Source organism: Neovison vison, chromosome 3, assembly GCF_020171115.1.
Source record: "Neovison vison isolate M4711 chromosome 3, ASM_NN_V1, whole genome shotgun sequence".
Taxonomy (NCBI): Eukaryota; Metazoa; Chordata; class Mammalia; order Carnivora; family Mustelidae; genus Neogale; species Neogale vison.
In genome coordinates this window covers 28,304,488-28,317,930 of record NC_058093.1, presented here as the reverse complement: position 1 = coordinate 28,317,930, position 13,443 = coordinate 28,304,488, and the positions used below count along the sequence as shown (strand labels likewise).

At 55.4% G+C, this 13,443-nt stretch overlaps 1 protein-coding gene across 4 annotated transcripts in view; it reads left to right on the top strand.

Moving 5' to 3' along the window:
- The window catches only part of TNS1 (tensin 1), a 179,771-nt gene extending 167,216 nt beyond the window's left edge, over positions 1-12,555 (top strand). For all 4 annotated transcript variants that reach the window (XM_044241576.1, XM_044241575.1, XM_044241578.1 and 1 more), the window contains 8 exons: positions 210-341; positions 700-792; positions 1,458-1,535; positions 3,534-3,605; positions 3,857-4,025; positions 5,106-5,174; positions 5,640-5,672; positions 7,833-12,555. In XM_044241576.1, coding sequence (XP_044097511.1) covers positions 210-341; positions 700-792; positions 1,458-1,535; positions 3,534-3,605; positions 3,857-4,025; positions 5,106-5,174; positions 5,640-5,672; positions 7,833-7,977 — 791 coding nt within the window. In that variant the 3' untranslated portion in view covers positions 7,978-12,555. The remainder of the gene's footprint in view (positions 1-209; positions 342-699; positions 793-1,457; positions 1,536-3,533; positions 3,606-3,856; positions 4,026-5,105; positions 5,175-5,639; positions 5,673-7,832) is intronic.
- The last annotated feature ends 888 nt before the right edge of the window (positions 12,556-13,443 follow it).

The following is a 13,443-nucleotide window of genomic DNA, read 5'->3' as shown; positions in this document are numbered from 1 at the left end:
GTGCTTGCAGCAGAGGCTGCACTGCCTGCTAAGCCCGGAATATCTACTACCTGGCTTTTCATAGAAGACACTTGTCTCCTGTAGCAGAGGAGGACCCTTCTGAACCTTCAGTTCTAAAGAACGAGGTTTGATAGGCCTTGAGTCACAGCTAAGATCACGGCCATCTCTGTCCTCTCCCCCCTTCTCTCCTCATCTCCTTCCCATCCCAGCCATCGCACTCCTCAAGGACCAGGAGCCAGGGGCCTTCATCATCCGCGACAGCCACTCCTTCCGAGGGGCCTATGGGCTGGCCATGAAGGTGTCTTCTCCCCCTCCGACCATCATGCAGCAGAATAAAAAAGGTAGCTCCCCCTCCTCGAACAGGGCTTCTGGACAACATGGTCGTTAGTCCCATGTCCTGAGGTGCCTGAGGACCCCAAGAGCAGCAGGGGCCTGTCCCTGCTGAGTCAGACTCTTCAGGAGGGCAAGTCCTGGGCCTGGTGATGGCTGGGGTCAGAGCACAGGGAAGCAGGATTATGGGGACCCTGTGGTTGTATTTGCCTGAGTGGTGGTCTCTCCATTCTGGGGCTCCGGCCGTACTACCCATCCCAGCCTTGCTCCCCTCCCAGAGCCGCAGTGGGGAGAAGTGACGGAGTGCCATTGGCAGGTGGAGGGAGGGTGCCACGAAAAGTGCTCTATCCTCCTCTCTTTTCATCCCAGGGGACATGACCCACGAGCTGGTGAGACATTTCCTGATCGAGACCGGCCCCAGAGGAGTCAAGCTCAAGGGGTGCCCCAATGAGCCAAACTTTGGTAAGCTGTCCCCCACTTCCACAGCCTGCCCGCAGAGTCTCAGGTGGTCCCTGGTCCCCCTTGTCATGGGTGCAGGGACCAGTGGCCCTCGTCCTCTGTACCATGACTGCTTCACTTAGCCACAGGCCTTTTCGTATTTGTCCCAGTGCCTGAAAGGCTTGATCATTGGAATTTGAATTAACAACCACAGACGGCCCCCTACGATGTGAAAGTCACCGTCTGGGCACCTTTTATTACTTCTGGTCTCCTCACAGTTCTGCCTGGGAAGTGTTATGGCCCCATTTCCCACATGAGGTTCACAGAAGCCAGACTTACCCAAGGAGCACAGAGCTGATAAGTGACTGAGCCGGGATTTCATCCCACGATCCTCTGCTACCTCTGCTGCACTGTCCTGAGAGGGGTCCCAGCAGCTGGAAGGACTGAAGAGAGATGTTGGGAGGAATATTCTGGAAAGGACCTTTGTGGCAGCTAGAGGGAACCCCTGAAACCTTCTCCCTTAGATCTTGCTAACAAGAAGGGGGTGGGTTTTCAGCTTCATTGTTGGGCTGAGGGAGAGGTGATAAAGAAGCCAGAGATTATGGATAATGGGGTGGGGTGTCTGGGCTCCTCAGCACCCTGGCCCGCTCCCAGGGACACCGGTCCTGACGTGCTGTCTCCTCCCACAGGGTCTCTCTCTGCCCTCGTCTACCAGCATTCCATCATCCCACTGGCTCTGCCCTGTAAGCTGGTCATTCCAAACCGAGGTAGGAACGTGAGACTCCTTGCTCTCCAAGTACGTCTCCGAGCTGGCCTCCCTCTTGTGTCCGCTCTGCCAGCTGCTCCAGAACACAGGCCGGGGTTGGAGGACATGGGTCATTTTGCCTGTCTGGGGAAATTCAAAACTTCTCTCCTTCCCCCCACACCCACCCAATACAAAAGAAGGAAAAGCTCTTTAAAAAACTTAACTCCAGGAACACACATAATTGACTTGCCAGATTGTTCTGGAAAATTCTCTGGTGGCTTTAAGGAATTCTTTCACGAATCTTCAGAATATGCCCAGGGGAGGCACTTGAAGTAGGAAACAGTCATAGGGAGGACCATGTATAGAGGCTGAGATGGGCATTGGTGGACGGGGCTGAGGGGAGGGGGAGGGAAAGGAGGATTTATGTGGTTGGGGACGTTCCCCGGGGGTTGGAGGTTGGCATGAGTGAAGAGGAGGGAGTGCACTCGGAGGAAGAGGTGGCCAGGCTCTGCTTGGCGTGGGAAGGAAACGGGGCCAAGATGTCCTTGGAGTTTCTGGTCTGCTTGGCTGTGAGGGTGTTCTCTGACTGAGGGATTGCAGAACCGATGGGAAGAGCAAGGCTTGTTGGTTGTGGGAAGTATAAATGGAACCCGAGAGCCTCGGAATTTATAGGTGAGAATCTGAGTGGGCCCAGCGAAGGAGAGTTTAGCCCTTGTCAAAGAAGTGTTTCAGCTTTGGAGGAGGGCGGACAGACATCCAGGACAGACACCAGACGGGGTTCTGCCACCTGGCCCCACATACAAGGGCCGTGCATGGGGGATTGTGTTTGGCCTTGACCTCGAGGTCTAGGAACTAGAGACTGGGTCCCTTCTCCCCATCTTCTGTTCAAAACTAGGATATTCAGAAGTGTTTCTGGGAATTTCTTCCAGTTTCTCTTGGAGCTCCTACGGTTATGCCCACACACACAACCCCCAGTATTATTTGATATTTTCAATGTATCCAACTCAGTTCATTGAATTATTAGTGATAATTGACCAACATTATTGGTTTAAAGGTTCAAATACAACTTAAGTAGCATTATTAACCCCACATTTTGGACACCAACTAAATTATAGCTCTATGAAACTTATGAAAGTAGTTGAGCAATTATAAAACTGTTTGATATTTACATTGTAGAAGACAGCGCTTTGCAAAGTATGGTTCCCAGACCCACGGGGTTGACCATCCTGGGAACTTGTTAAAAATGCAAATACTCTCAGGCCCCACCTACTCAGGAACTCGGGGGTGGGGCTCTGCACACCAGAGTCTGGCATGTCAATAAGAACCGACAATATTCAGTTCTTATTTTTTTTTTTTTAAGATTTTATTTTATTTATTTGAGAGAGAGAGACAGTGAGAGAGAGCACGAGCGAGGAGAAGGTCAGAGAGCGAAGCAGACTCCCCATGGAGCTGGGAGCCTGATGTGGGACTCGATCCCGGGACTCCAGGATCACGCCCTGAGCTGAAGGCAGTCGTCCAACCAACTGCACCACCCAGGCGTCCCCTCAGTTCTTATTAATATTGAAATTATAGTTGTGTCGCATTAAGGGCTTGATGGCTTAGGGCCCTCATGGAGCTACACAAAGTCATACCCACGGGCAATGACAAGAGCGACATCCATTGCCACTCAAAGACCTGCTTTATGCCAAGCACTGGGCTCCCCCTGTGCGTGGAACATCTCAAAAACCCAGCAAAATGGGTATAATTGCATCTCCGTGTTATAGCTCCTTGGCAGATGCTGGGGTGAGAGTCTGAACCCCACATTGTTGGACTCCAGAGCGCTCCCCCCGCGTGTGGCACACTTGCCGTCACTGTTGGAATGTTCTGACTGGACACGCACGTGCCACCTGCCAGGGCCTGTTATGAAAAGTGGTATCCGTTGCACAAAGTATTTGCAGAGCTTGCCTGAGGCTCAACCAGACGTGTGCTGCTTTCCAGCTCTCGAGTTTTAATTACCGGCTGAATTAAACTTTTGTTTCAGACCCCACAGATGAGTCGAAAGCTAGCTCGGGCTCTGCCAACTCCACCACTGATCTGCTGAAGCAAGGGGCAGGTGAGTGGCCGCCCCAGCCTGGGTCCCCGCGCAGGCTCCTCCCCTCTCCTCTGGCCTGCCCTGTCCCTCCCTGCAGACCCGAATACCGCCAGGCAGTCCACATGTCTGTGCAGATGCCTGGCTGGGGGGCTGGCCTAGAATTCATCCACTCCTTCTCCCCAAAGAGCCGACATGGTGTGTCATCTACCCCCCCTCCCCACTGCCACCCCATTGCGGCCCCACTGACTCCTCTCTTGGCGGGCTTATTCCAGCCTGCAATGTGCTCTTCGTCAACTCTGTGGACATGGAGTCGCTCACTGGGCCACAGGCCATCTCCAAAGCCACTTCTGAGACGCTGGCTGCTGACCCCACACCAGCTGCCACCATCGTTCACTTCAAAGTTTCTGCCCAGGGAATCACACTGACTGACAACCAGAGAAAGTAAGCCTCTTCTACTTGCTTCCATGTCGGGCTCTCTCCCGGTGACCGTCTATCCATCTACTTACCCACCCGCTTACCATTTGTTCCTTGTACTCACCTGTTCACCCACTCACCCATCCGCCTACCCATCCATGCATCCATCCATCCACCTGCTCGCTCATCCAGCCACCTATCCACTCGTCTACCCACCCACGTACCCATCCACCACCCACACACCTATCCGTCCGGTTACTCATCCACTCACCAGTTGATTTGCTCATTCCTGCAGCCATTCATCCTCCATTTATCCTCTCCCACCCATTCATCCCATCATCCATTTCTATCTCTATCCATGCATGCATCCATCCTTCCTTCCTTCCGTCCATCCATCCATCCACCCACCCATCCATCCATCCGTCCATCCATTCTTCCTTCTGTCTGTCCATCCATCCTTCCTTCCTTCTGTCCATCCATCCATCCACCCACCCACCCTTCCATCCATCCATCCACCCACCCATCCATCCATCCATCCATCCATCTTTCCTTCCTTCCGTCCATTCATCCATCCACCCACCCACCCTTCCATCCATCCATCCATCCATCCACCCTTCCATCCATCCATCTTTCCTTCCTTCCGTCCATCCATCCATCCAGCCACCCACCCTTCCATCCATCCATCCATCCACCCATCCATCCATCCATCCTTCCTTCCTTCCTTCCATCTTTCCTACTACAGTTGTGCCTGGATTGAGCACACAGCCATAAATACAACTGACAAAAGTGCCTGTTTTCTAGAGCAGAGCCTTTCCTCTCAGACTCTCCCTCCTACTTCTTTCTTTCCTCCTCCAGGGTCTGCTCATTTTCTCCTTCTTCAGTACCAATTTCTTCCTTTTTTCCCACTTACTAGCATTTGGGACATGTTTCAGTGACACGTCTGTTTGTCCCTGGGCATCACTTCTATGAGTGGCCCAGGCCATCTTGCGTATAAGGTGGAGGTCAGTCCGTGACAGCTACACGTGGTGGCCTGACCTGCAAGGGGAGGTTGGAAGAGAGTGGTCCCTTCCACGCTCATTCTCTGTTTACCTGGTATCTGTACCTCAGGCTCTTCTTCAGACGACACTACCCACTCAACACTGTTACCTTCTGTGACCTGGATCCTCAGGAGAGAAAGTAAGTCTTTTGCAGACACCTTCCCTTCTGCACACTTTTAGAACACTGGAGTCTCTGTGTGTGCATGTGTGTGCACATGTGGCTGTGGGTGAATATTCTTGGTTCAACTTGAAGGTCTGCTTGTGTCTGTGAGACTGTGAGTAATTGTGTTGAGTAGCTATCTGAGTTTTTCCCACCACACATTTGGAGACCCTCCCAGGGACTCAGATGCTTGCTTCCATGCCCTCTGCCATATCCTTGACCTTGAATCTGCTTCTCCTCTGCACACCAGAGAGCTCCTTGGGAGACAGGCTGCGGTGTTCTCTTCACCCTCAGTGCCTTCCCCTGCTTGATTTTTGGAGGCCTCAATCCACCTGGAATGGGGTCTCCCTTGCCTTCCCCCAGGAGGCCTGGTCATGTGAGGGGCCGGGTTCTAGGGGGTGAAAAGGTGTGGTGTTTTATGCGATGGTGTGTTTCTTTCCACAGGTGGATGAAGACAGAGGGAGGTGTCCCCGCTAAGTAAGTGTCTTCTCCCCTGCCCCAGCGGGCTGCTCCGGGGGGAGGCCTAGAATCTGGGGCCAGGGGTAGGTGAAGGGTAACTGGGGTCGGTCACTTGGGAAAAAAGCTTGGCCAAGCAGCGAGAACTTTTGCCTTCTTTCTTGAGGCTGGAGCTAGTCTTGTCACCTTGCCTCTCCCAGAACCAGACTGCCAGGGAGCTGGGGAAGTGGACAGAGAGCTGGAAACATATTGGAGGCTGTGGCCACGGGGCAGGGGCTTGTTTGAATGGTCTTTCTGCCCATATCCTGGCTTCCTTGATTCCCATTCTCACTCTTTGGGTGAGCCTCTGTGAATCCTGTAGTCTGAAGGGAATCTTGCTCAACAGTAGAAAGCTTCATGAACGCCCTTGGGAGCATTCAGAGGGGCTGTGTGGGATGGAGGGGACCTCGCCGTGCCCGAGGTCATGTAAAGAATGGGCGGCCCAGCTGAAAGGAGGACCCAGGTGGCCAGCCATCTCAAAGCGTGCCTCATACCTGCTTTAGGCTTCTCTGAGTTCCCAGGACCGTTAGGGTCTCCAAGTCCCTGACCCAAGCAAGCAGGCCCGAGCTCTGTGTCTGAAGGAGTTCATCCTTGGTCACCACCGGGCCCTGTGATGGGGAGATGATGGGTGGGGGACAGAAGTGGGCTGCTCCCAAGCCCGGAAGTTGTTCTCCTCATTCTGGAGCTGGTTTTGTGCTGAGCTTCCTGCTGACGCGACCTTGCTCTGCAGGGCAGAGGCACAGGAGAGCCTGGCTCAGTCAGGGGACAGCACTGGGTGTGGAGGAGGGGTAGGTATGCCAGGCGCCCGAGGCCCCAGATTTCGGGAGGCGTGTTCTCAGGTTCCTGCAAGTGCTCCTCCCTGCCCTGGGGCTGAGGTTTCCTGCCTGGATCCATTCCCCCCAGCAGAGAAAGGACCTGGCAGTCATTGAACTGGCTGGGGGAACTGAAATAAACAGCAGGGAGGGCAGGCGGGCCATGTTTAGGCTGGTGAGGTTGGCTGGCTCCCCACCCTGGCAGAACCAGGCGACCAGGCTTGGCTGGAGGTCCTGCGGTGGCTCGGAGCCACTCCCTCCCTCCGCCCTTACTGCCCTCCTGGGCACCAAGGAGCCTGAACGGCCTGGAAGGGAGGTGCTGGGGCTTGGGCCATGGACCCAGGCATCCCCTGCACTTAGGCAGGTCATTATCCCGGATTTCGGGCCCTAGCTGCTCCAGGCTCCTGAAACAAAGGTGGGGACAGCAAAGCTGTAGGAAGTCCTACGTCCGTGTGCGCGTGCGCGTGCGCGTGTGCGTGTGCGTGTGTGTGTGTGTTTATGCATGCGGGTGGTGGCAGGCAGGGCCCAACTCTGCTAATTTTAGCTGTTGTGGTCCAGTCCTGGGGAGAGGGGTTTCCATCGGAATTTCCAGCTGTCCGATTTCCCCATCTCGCTCTAATTAGCAATGTGCCGACTGGGAGGGGACCTGGGCTCACATTCTGTTCTCTGCTCATATTTTTAACTCTGTTTTGCAGAGAGAATGCCAGGTCACTCTGGTGCAGGGAGTGGGGGTGGGGAGGAACAGGTGTGGGGTCCCCCATCCCCTCCCATTCTCTCGAGCCGAGGAGAAGTGTGTGTGTGTGTGTGTGTGTGTGTGTGAGGGGGGTGGCAACCCCTCATCCTTTTGTCTCCCTGATCCTCTCCTTGTGTCTGAGGAGGCCAAGCACTCTGACGGGCGGTCCGTGTTTTCTTCACGTGCTTCTGTGTTGTGTGCGAGAACAGGCTGGGCCGGGTGGGGCTGGGAAGTGCCTCGAGAAGTCTGCCGAGGAATGTCCCCGTTTTATTTTTGGTCTCCTCCCCACCTCTTGCTGTCCAGTCTCCTCATTTGCTTCCAGCTCCTCCTCCCCCATTGCTCCTCAAAGGTGAATGACTGCCTACCCCGAAACCAGGGACACTCTCATCCCTGGGACCTGGCTTTCTGGAGCTGGACCAGAGGGAGGATTCTCTCCCGTCCCTGTGGGCAGGGGGAGGTGGGAAGACCGGGGAGGGGCTTCGAGCTGAGGATGGGCCTGCTCACACCGGCAGCTCTCCCAGGTCTCGGGCGTCCCCCACCCCCCAACCCTCCCCTCACGCCTGTCACCCCCTCTCCTGCCCCCGCCACCCCCCACAGGCTCTTTGGCTTCGTGGCCCGGAAGCAGGGCAGCACCACCGACAACGCCTGCCACCTCTTCGCTGAGCTTGACCCCAACCAGCCCGCCTCCGCCATCGTCAACTTCGTCTCCAAGGTCATGCTGAATGCCGGCCAGAAGAGATGAACGCCACCCCTCGCCCAGGGCCAGGGCAGTGGGGATGGGGCATGTGGGGAGGGGACCCATGAATCCTGACCACCCTTGAATCCAGAAGGAGGACTTTGGGCCAATTTTGGAGAAGGAGAGAAGAAAGTGCAACGTGGGGAGGGGGAAGTGAATTGCAGAGGGGAAGGGGGAGAGAGAAAGAGAGAGAGAGAGAAAGAAAAAGATGGAGGAGAATAACTCGGATTCCCCTGGGTAGATGGATACTGTGGAGCCCCCAAAGCCTCCACTGCCCACCAGGTCCACCTGACTCCCCCCACCCCTCTGAGAGGATGGGGCTCCTCAGAGGAGACCGACCAGCTCCTTGGGGATCTGTCATTTGGGAGTAGATGGAAAAGCTGTCTCCCTAACCCTACTGCTTGGCAAGGAGAAATCAGATTGAGAGCATCCTTTTCTGGCCGCCTCTGGGGTAGATGGGTGAACCAAATAGAGCCAGCACGGAACATCAAGTGGCCGAACGTTTGCCTTTGAAAGTTTCTGAGTCCTGGGGTACCGCGGGGTCTCGGGACTGTGCCTCCGCCGTGCAGTGTGCGGGCGTGTGTAGAGGGTGTGTCGTGGGACCACACCCTTGTCCTCACACACTGACTTCCACCCGTGCCTCTTAGCCAGGGTCGTATCACCTAGCCTTGTCTGTGCCCCGCGTGTTTGCACACACATGTGCCTCCTGTCCAGAAAAGGTGACAGCAGGGGGTGACAGGGCAGCCCGAGGGGACATAAGCCCCGTTCCCCAGGATTCTGGGTCACAGACTGTGGGTCCCTTTACCTGCGCTCTAGCAGCCCTGGGCATTGTCAGCCCCTTCTCAACAAAGACCCCGGCGGGGCAGGGGAGTCCAAAGTATTGGTTTTGGAGGGAGGTGCAGACACACATGTGCGTAGTTTTGGGGAAGAGAGCCACCAGGAGGGGCGGCCTCGGCCTCGGAGCTCAGCGGATTGGACAGATTGGACATGCGTGGTCCCTCAGCAGCCTGGGCAGGTCGCTCCCACTGCCCTGAGCCCTCAGCCCGTTCTTGGGTTTCGTGCCCCAGACCAGCCTTTCCTCATTTCCTTATCTGCTTGTTGCCCTTCTGGGTCTGGGGGATTGAGCCTTCCTGCCCTGCCCTGCCCTGTCCTTCAGGGTCCTCACGTTGGAGCTTGTCCTGGGGAACTTGCTTTCAGAAGCCCTGCCCAGCAATTCCCAGGAGAGGCCCCCAAAGGGCTCGTGGCTCCCTCTGTGAGTGTTTTGGGGTCTGATTTCTACTGGACTGCCCAGGATGTCCTTAGCAGATTTCTTGTTGCTGCTGTCTGTGCATCCCACACGGCCTGCCTACCATGCCAAAGCCTTGCTGTTCCCCCTCCTGCCTTGGTTTCCCTGGCAGAACCAAGCTGCCCACGGAACAGAGGGGCCAAGGGATGCATTGAGGTCAGAGGGCCAAGAGGCCATCTGGGCAGTTGGGGACCCCTCATACCACCACCCAAGGACTCTAAGCTGGAATGGAAAATTCACCAGGATTCCATTCTTGGGGGGCTTCTTAAGCCGATGGGGTCCCCTAGAGAGAGGCATTGTACTGATATATAAATATATATAATATATATGTGGGACATACTGACAGAATCTGTAAGCTAATAAAATATAAGAAAAGGTTAAAAAAAAAAAGAATAGGTAAATTGACGAGAAGTATTTATTGTTTTCCCATATTGCTTTATTGCCTCCCCGGGCATAAACCAATTCCCATCCCTTTTTCATGTCTAAGTGAAGTCTGAAATGTAGGGGCCCTTTATTCTTGGAGGAAGCGGGGGCTCAGTGGTGGCACCTGCTCCATTCCCTTGGCCCCCTTGTTTTCTGGCAGGCCCGGGGCACAACAGTCAGCTCCCAGAGAAGGCGGGGGCGCTGCCTCCTCCCTGTGGGACTGCCGGGGCAAGGGTGTGTGTGGTGGATGGGGACGTGTGTGTCTTTTGCATTTTTTCTCCTCCAAGAAGCTGTATCTGTGTGGACGTTCTGTTTTCAGGGAGTTGGAAAGGAGAGTGTCTGACGGGGGGGAGCAGGCCCCCGCTTCCTAAAGGTTGCAGCCTTGTACTTGGTGACCAAGGTTCCTCCAAAGTGCTCTTCCTTCTGAGGCATTCAAGCCAGATACCCAGAAATCCCTCCTCCTTCCCACCCACCCCAATTCTCTCCCGAGATGGGAGATATTTCCTCCCCACTTCCTCTGTAAATATCTTACATCTCCCACTGGACGTGGCCCTGGGCGCTTGCCCCTCCTGGTCTGGATGGCCTCTCCTCACTTGGGGCCTGGCGGAGCGGCAGACCCTTCAGCAGCCAGCCCTGGGCCGTCACACACGCTCACCGGCAGCCCCTGCCTCCCAGGCACAGCCAGCCTGCCCTGCTCAGGCCTGAGCCCAGTGTGACCCTGGGAAGGACCAGGGCATCCTGGGAAGCTGAGCAGCTCACTCCTCACTCCCTCGCATCCCTCTGGAAGGAGTGGGTTTCCAGAAGAATGCTGGGGAAGGGTACCCCAGTCTCCAAGTGGCCCCACTTTGGGGTCAGACACTGGTTGGGAGGACACTATGGTCCTCTCATGTCTCACAGGTTAGGTCTGTGCACCCCTGCGTACGCATGGGCACACACACACACACACACACACACAGCACCGCAGTATATTCTTGCCAAAGATTTCCTTTAAGAGAAAGCACTTTTAATCATTATTGTTATTATTGTGTAAATGTCTAACCTTTTCTCTCCTCCCTCCCCCGCACCCCTTTTTACTGTTACTGTTGAATCTGTCTGTCAGCCAGGAGAGTGCTGTCTGGTCTTGAAAACAGGCTGGCAGGGCCAGGGTCCGGGGGAGGTTGGCAAGGAGGAACGGGAGAGGCAGGGTCAGGTTACAGGGTGGGGTGCAGACGCCAGGCAGGCTCATGGCCCCCCCGTGCTCCAGCCAGGCATCTGAGGCCGGCCCGGGGCCTCCCTGGGGCTGGCCTGAGTGGTGTCTGGAGGGAAGAGGGCAGGGAAGTGTGACATCTGTCTGATTCGGTGAGAGAGGGTCAACGAGGTACAGGGGAGTTCCGTGCCAGTAGACCAGGAGGAGAGGGCAGAGCACGGGAACAATGGAGAGGTGACCCCAGAGGGGAGAGAGGAAGGAAGGAGCTGTTGGGTCCACCTCCAGGGGTTCCTGAAATGCCCCTTCCCAGCAGTCTTGGTGTCCTGGCTTCCTTACCTAGTCAGCTGCTTGAGGGCCATGTACGCTGTGTCCGAGGTTTAGGATGGGCCTTCTGATCCGCCTCTTCATCAGAGTCTCTCCTAGGAGCTCTGAAAACTTGTGGACCCCTTCTCCCTTGGGTTTTGAGGAATCCCTCTGTGTATCAGAGACTGGCAGGATAGGAACAGTGGGGCCTGGTGGCCAGAAGAAGCCACAGCCAGCTGGACAAGTGTGATCCTTATAAAGGGGGCTCTCAGGAGGAGAGGGAGGATACTCCGATGTGCCCTAGTCCAGGTCGGGCAGGCTCCTCCTGCCACACAAGGTGTGCAGAGGCGTCTAGAAGCAGAACATCTATGCCCTGGACATTTGTCCACCAACCCTCCCTCCCTCCCGGGTCTACCGCGCTTCTTTGGAGCTTCTCAACTTCAGGCCCTGGGAAGGTCAAGTAGGTCCATGCCCCGTCCGGGGGCTCCCTCCAGCCCCTACATCTCCCCATGCTCAGGGTCCTTGGAGAAGTTGGAGGCAGAGTCCAAGATCCATGCCTCATCCAGGTCCAGGACCCGGAGACCTGGAGACCGGGGCTCCTGGCCAGTGTAAGGCTAGATGTAGGCGTGCGCGCATGCGCTTGTGCGCATGCGTGAGGGGTATATGGTGCATATTTTGCTGATCTCTTTAGGAAACGTGGGGTTAGCGTCAAAGGGAGTGGGTGGGCAATAAGACATCCAGTTCAATATCACCCAGCCCTGAAAGGAATCAGGAGGGCCCCCGATGGGAGGAACCGCAGTATTGTTTTTGGGGACGACTCGCTCCCCTGGGGCTCTGGCCGATGGGCTCCTTCCTGACTTCTCTGTCCTCCGATGTCCAGACTGTTGGAGGACTTCCATGTACGTCCCACACCTGGCCTCTTCCTGGCAGTGGGGTCTTTGCCGACGGATGTCCCAAGTTTGGTTTCTGATCAGTGTTAAACAGGTTGAGACTCTCCTGGGTGACCGTGTTTGGTTTGTGTGAGATTGAGCACATCGGTGTTCACATGCCGTGTTCCCCCATTTTCTCTCCTCCCTCTGTCATGCCGTCCAGAACAAATGTAAGAGATTCTTTGCCTCCGCCTCCCGGCCTCCCCGGCCCCTGCGGGAGAGACGAAAGAACCCAGCCTCCTCCCTACCCCCTGGCTGTGTATTTATATAGATGGAAATATCCTTTCTATTTTGTATCATCGTGCCTATAGCCTCTGCCACCTGTGTAAACCCCAATCTGTGCTACTTCCCTGGATATGAATGTATCGAAGCCCTTGCCCGCCCGCTCCTGTACAGCTGCTTTGTCTCCTTGCACCCATTGTATGGCTTTATTCATGATAAAGCGAAAGAAAAATCTGTGTCTTTCTCTAGCTGTGTTCTTTGGGAAGGGGTCTGCCCAGGGGTCAGCGGTGAGCACAAAGGGGCCCCTTCCAGGCTCCGGATGTGCGGTGGGCTTCAGGGGGGTGCCTCTCGCACACAGCTCCCCCATCATTCTCCCAGTGGCTTTCCTGCCGTCCAGGTCTGGGTTCTCATTGCCATGAAAGTTTCATCTGGACTCTTTTAGCGAGGAGCGAAACTCAAACTGGTTTAAGAGAAAAAAAAAAAAAAAAAAAAAAAAGCACTCTATTGGCTCTCGAGGCCCCGCGGGACCCGACAGCTCCAACGGCGGAGCTGGAATTGGTCTCCATCCCTCAGCTCTGGGCTGGGTTCACATTTAGGCAGGCTGCGCCCCAGTGTTGGGTCACGAGGCGCTCCCAGCTCATATCCAACCAGCGCGGCAGCCCCCGCAGGGAGCCTTTTCCCCAGTATTTTGAGCAAATATCAAATGCTAGGGCAAGTGCTCTTTAACTCTGATGGGCCCTGCTTGGGTCGTAGGACCAGCTCGGAACCAACCAGTGTATGCAGAGCTGGTTCTCGGGACAGCCTCTGGAGCCTTCTGGACCACGGCGAAAGAGGGTGTCGTTACGTTGAGGCGACAAAGAAGGAAACTGAGTCTGTGAGAAGTCACCTAGCTTCTAACAGGCGGAACTGGAACTTGTCACCACTGGTGACAGCTGGCATTGAATAATCCCGCTAAGTTCTGGAGGCCATGCCGAGTGTGTCTGTGTGTTTTGTCACACACGCACTCCTGGAAGGAGGAGGGCTGTCTTTGAAAGAAACAGAGCTTCAAAGACGTGGGGAGATTGCTCGAAATCCTAAGGCTGGTAATCGGCCAAGCAGGCTATGAACCCTGAAAGCCCATGCGT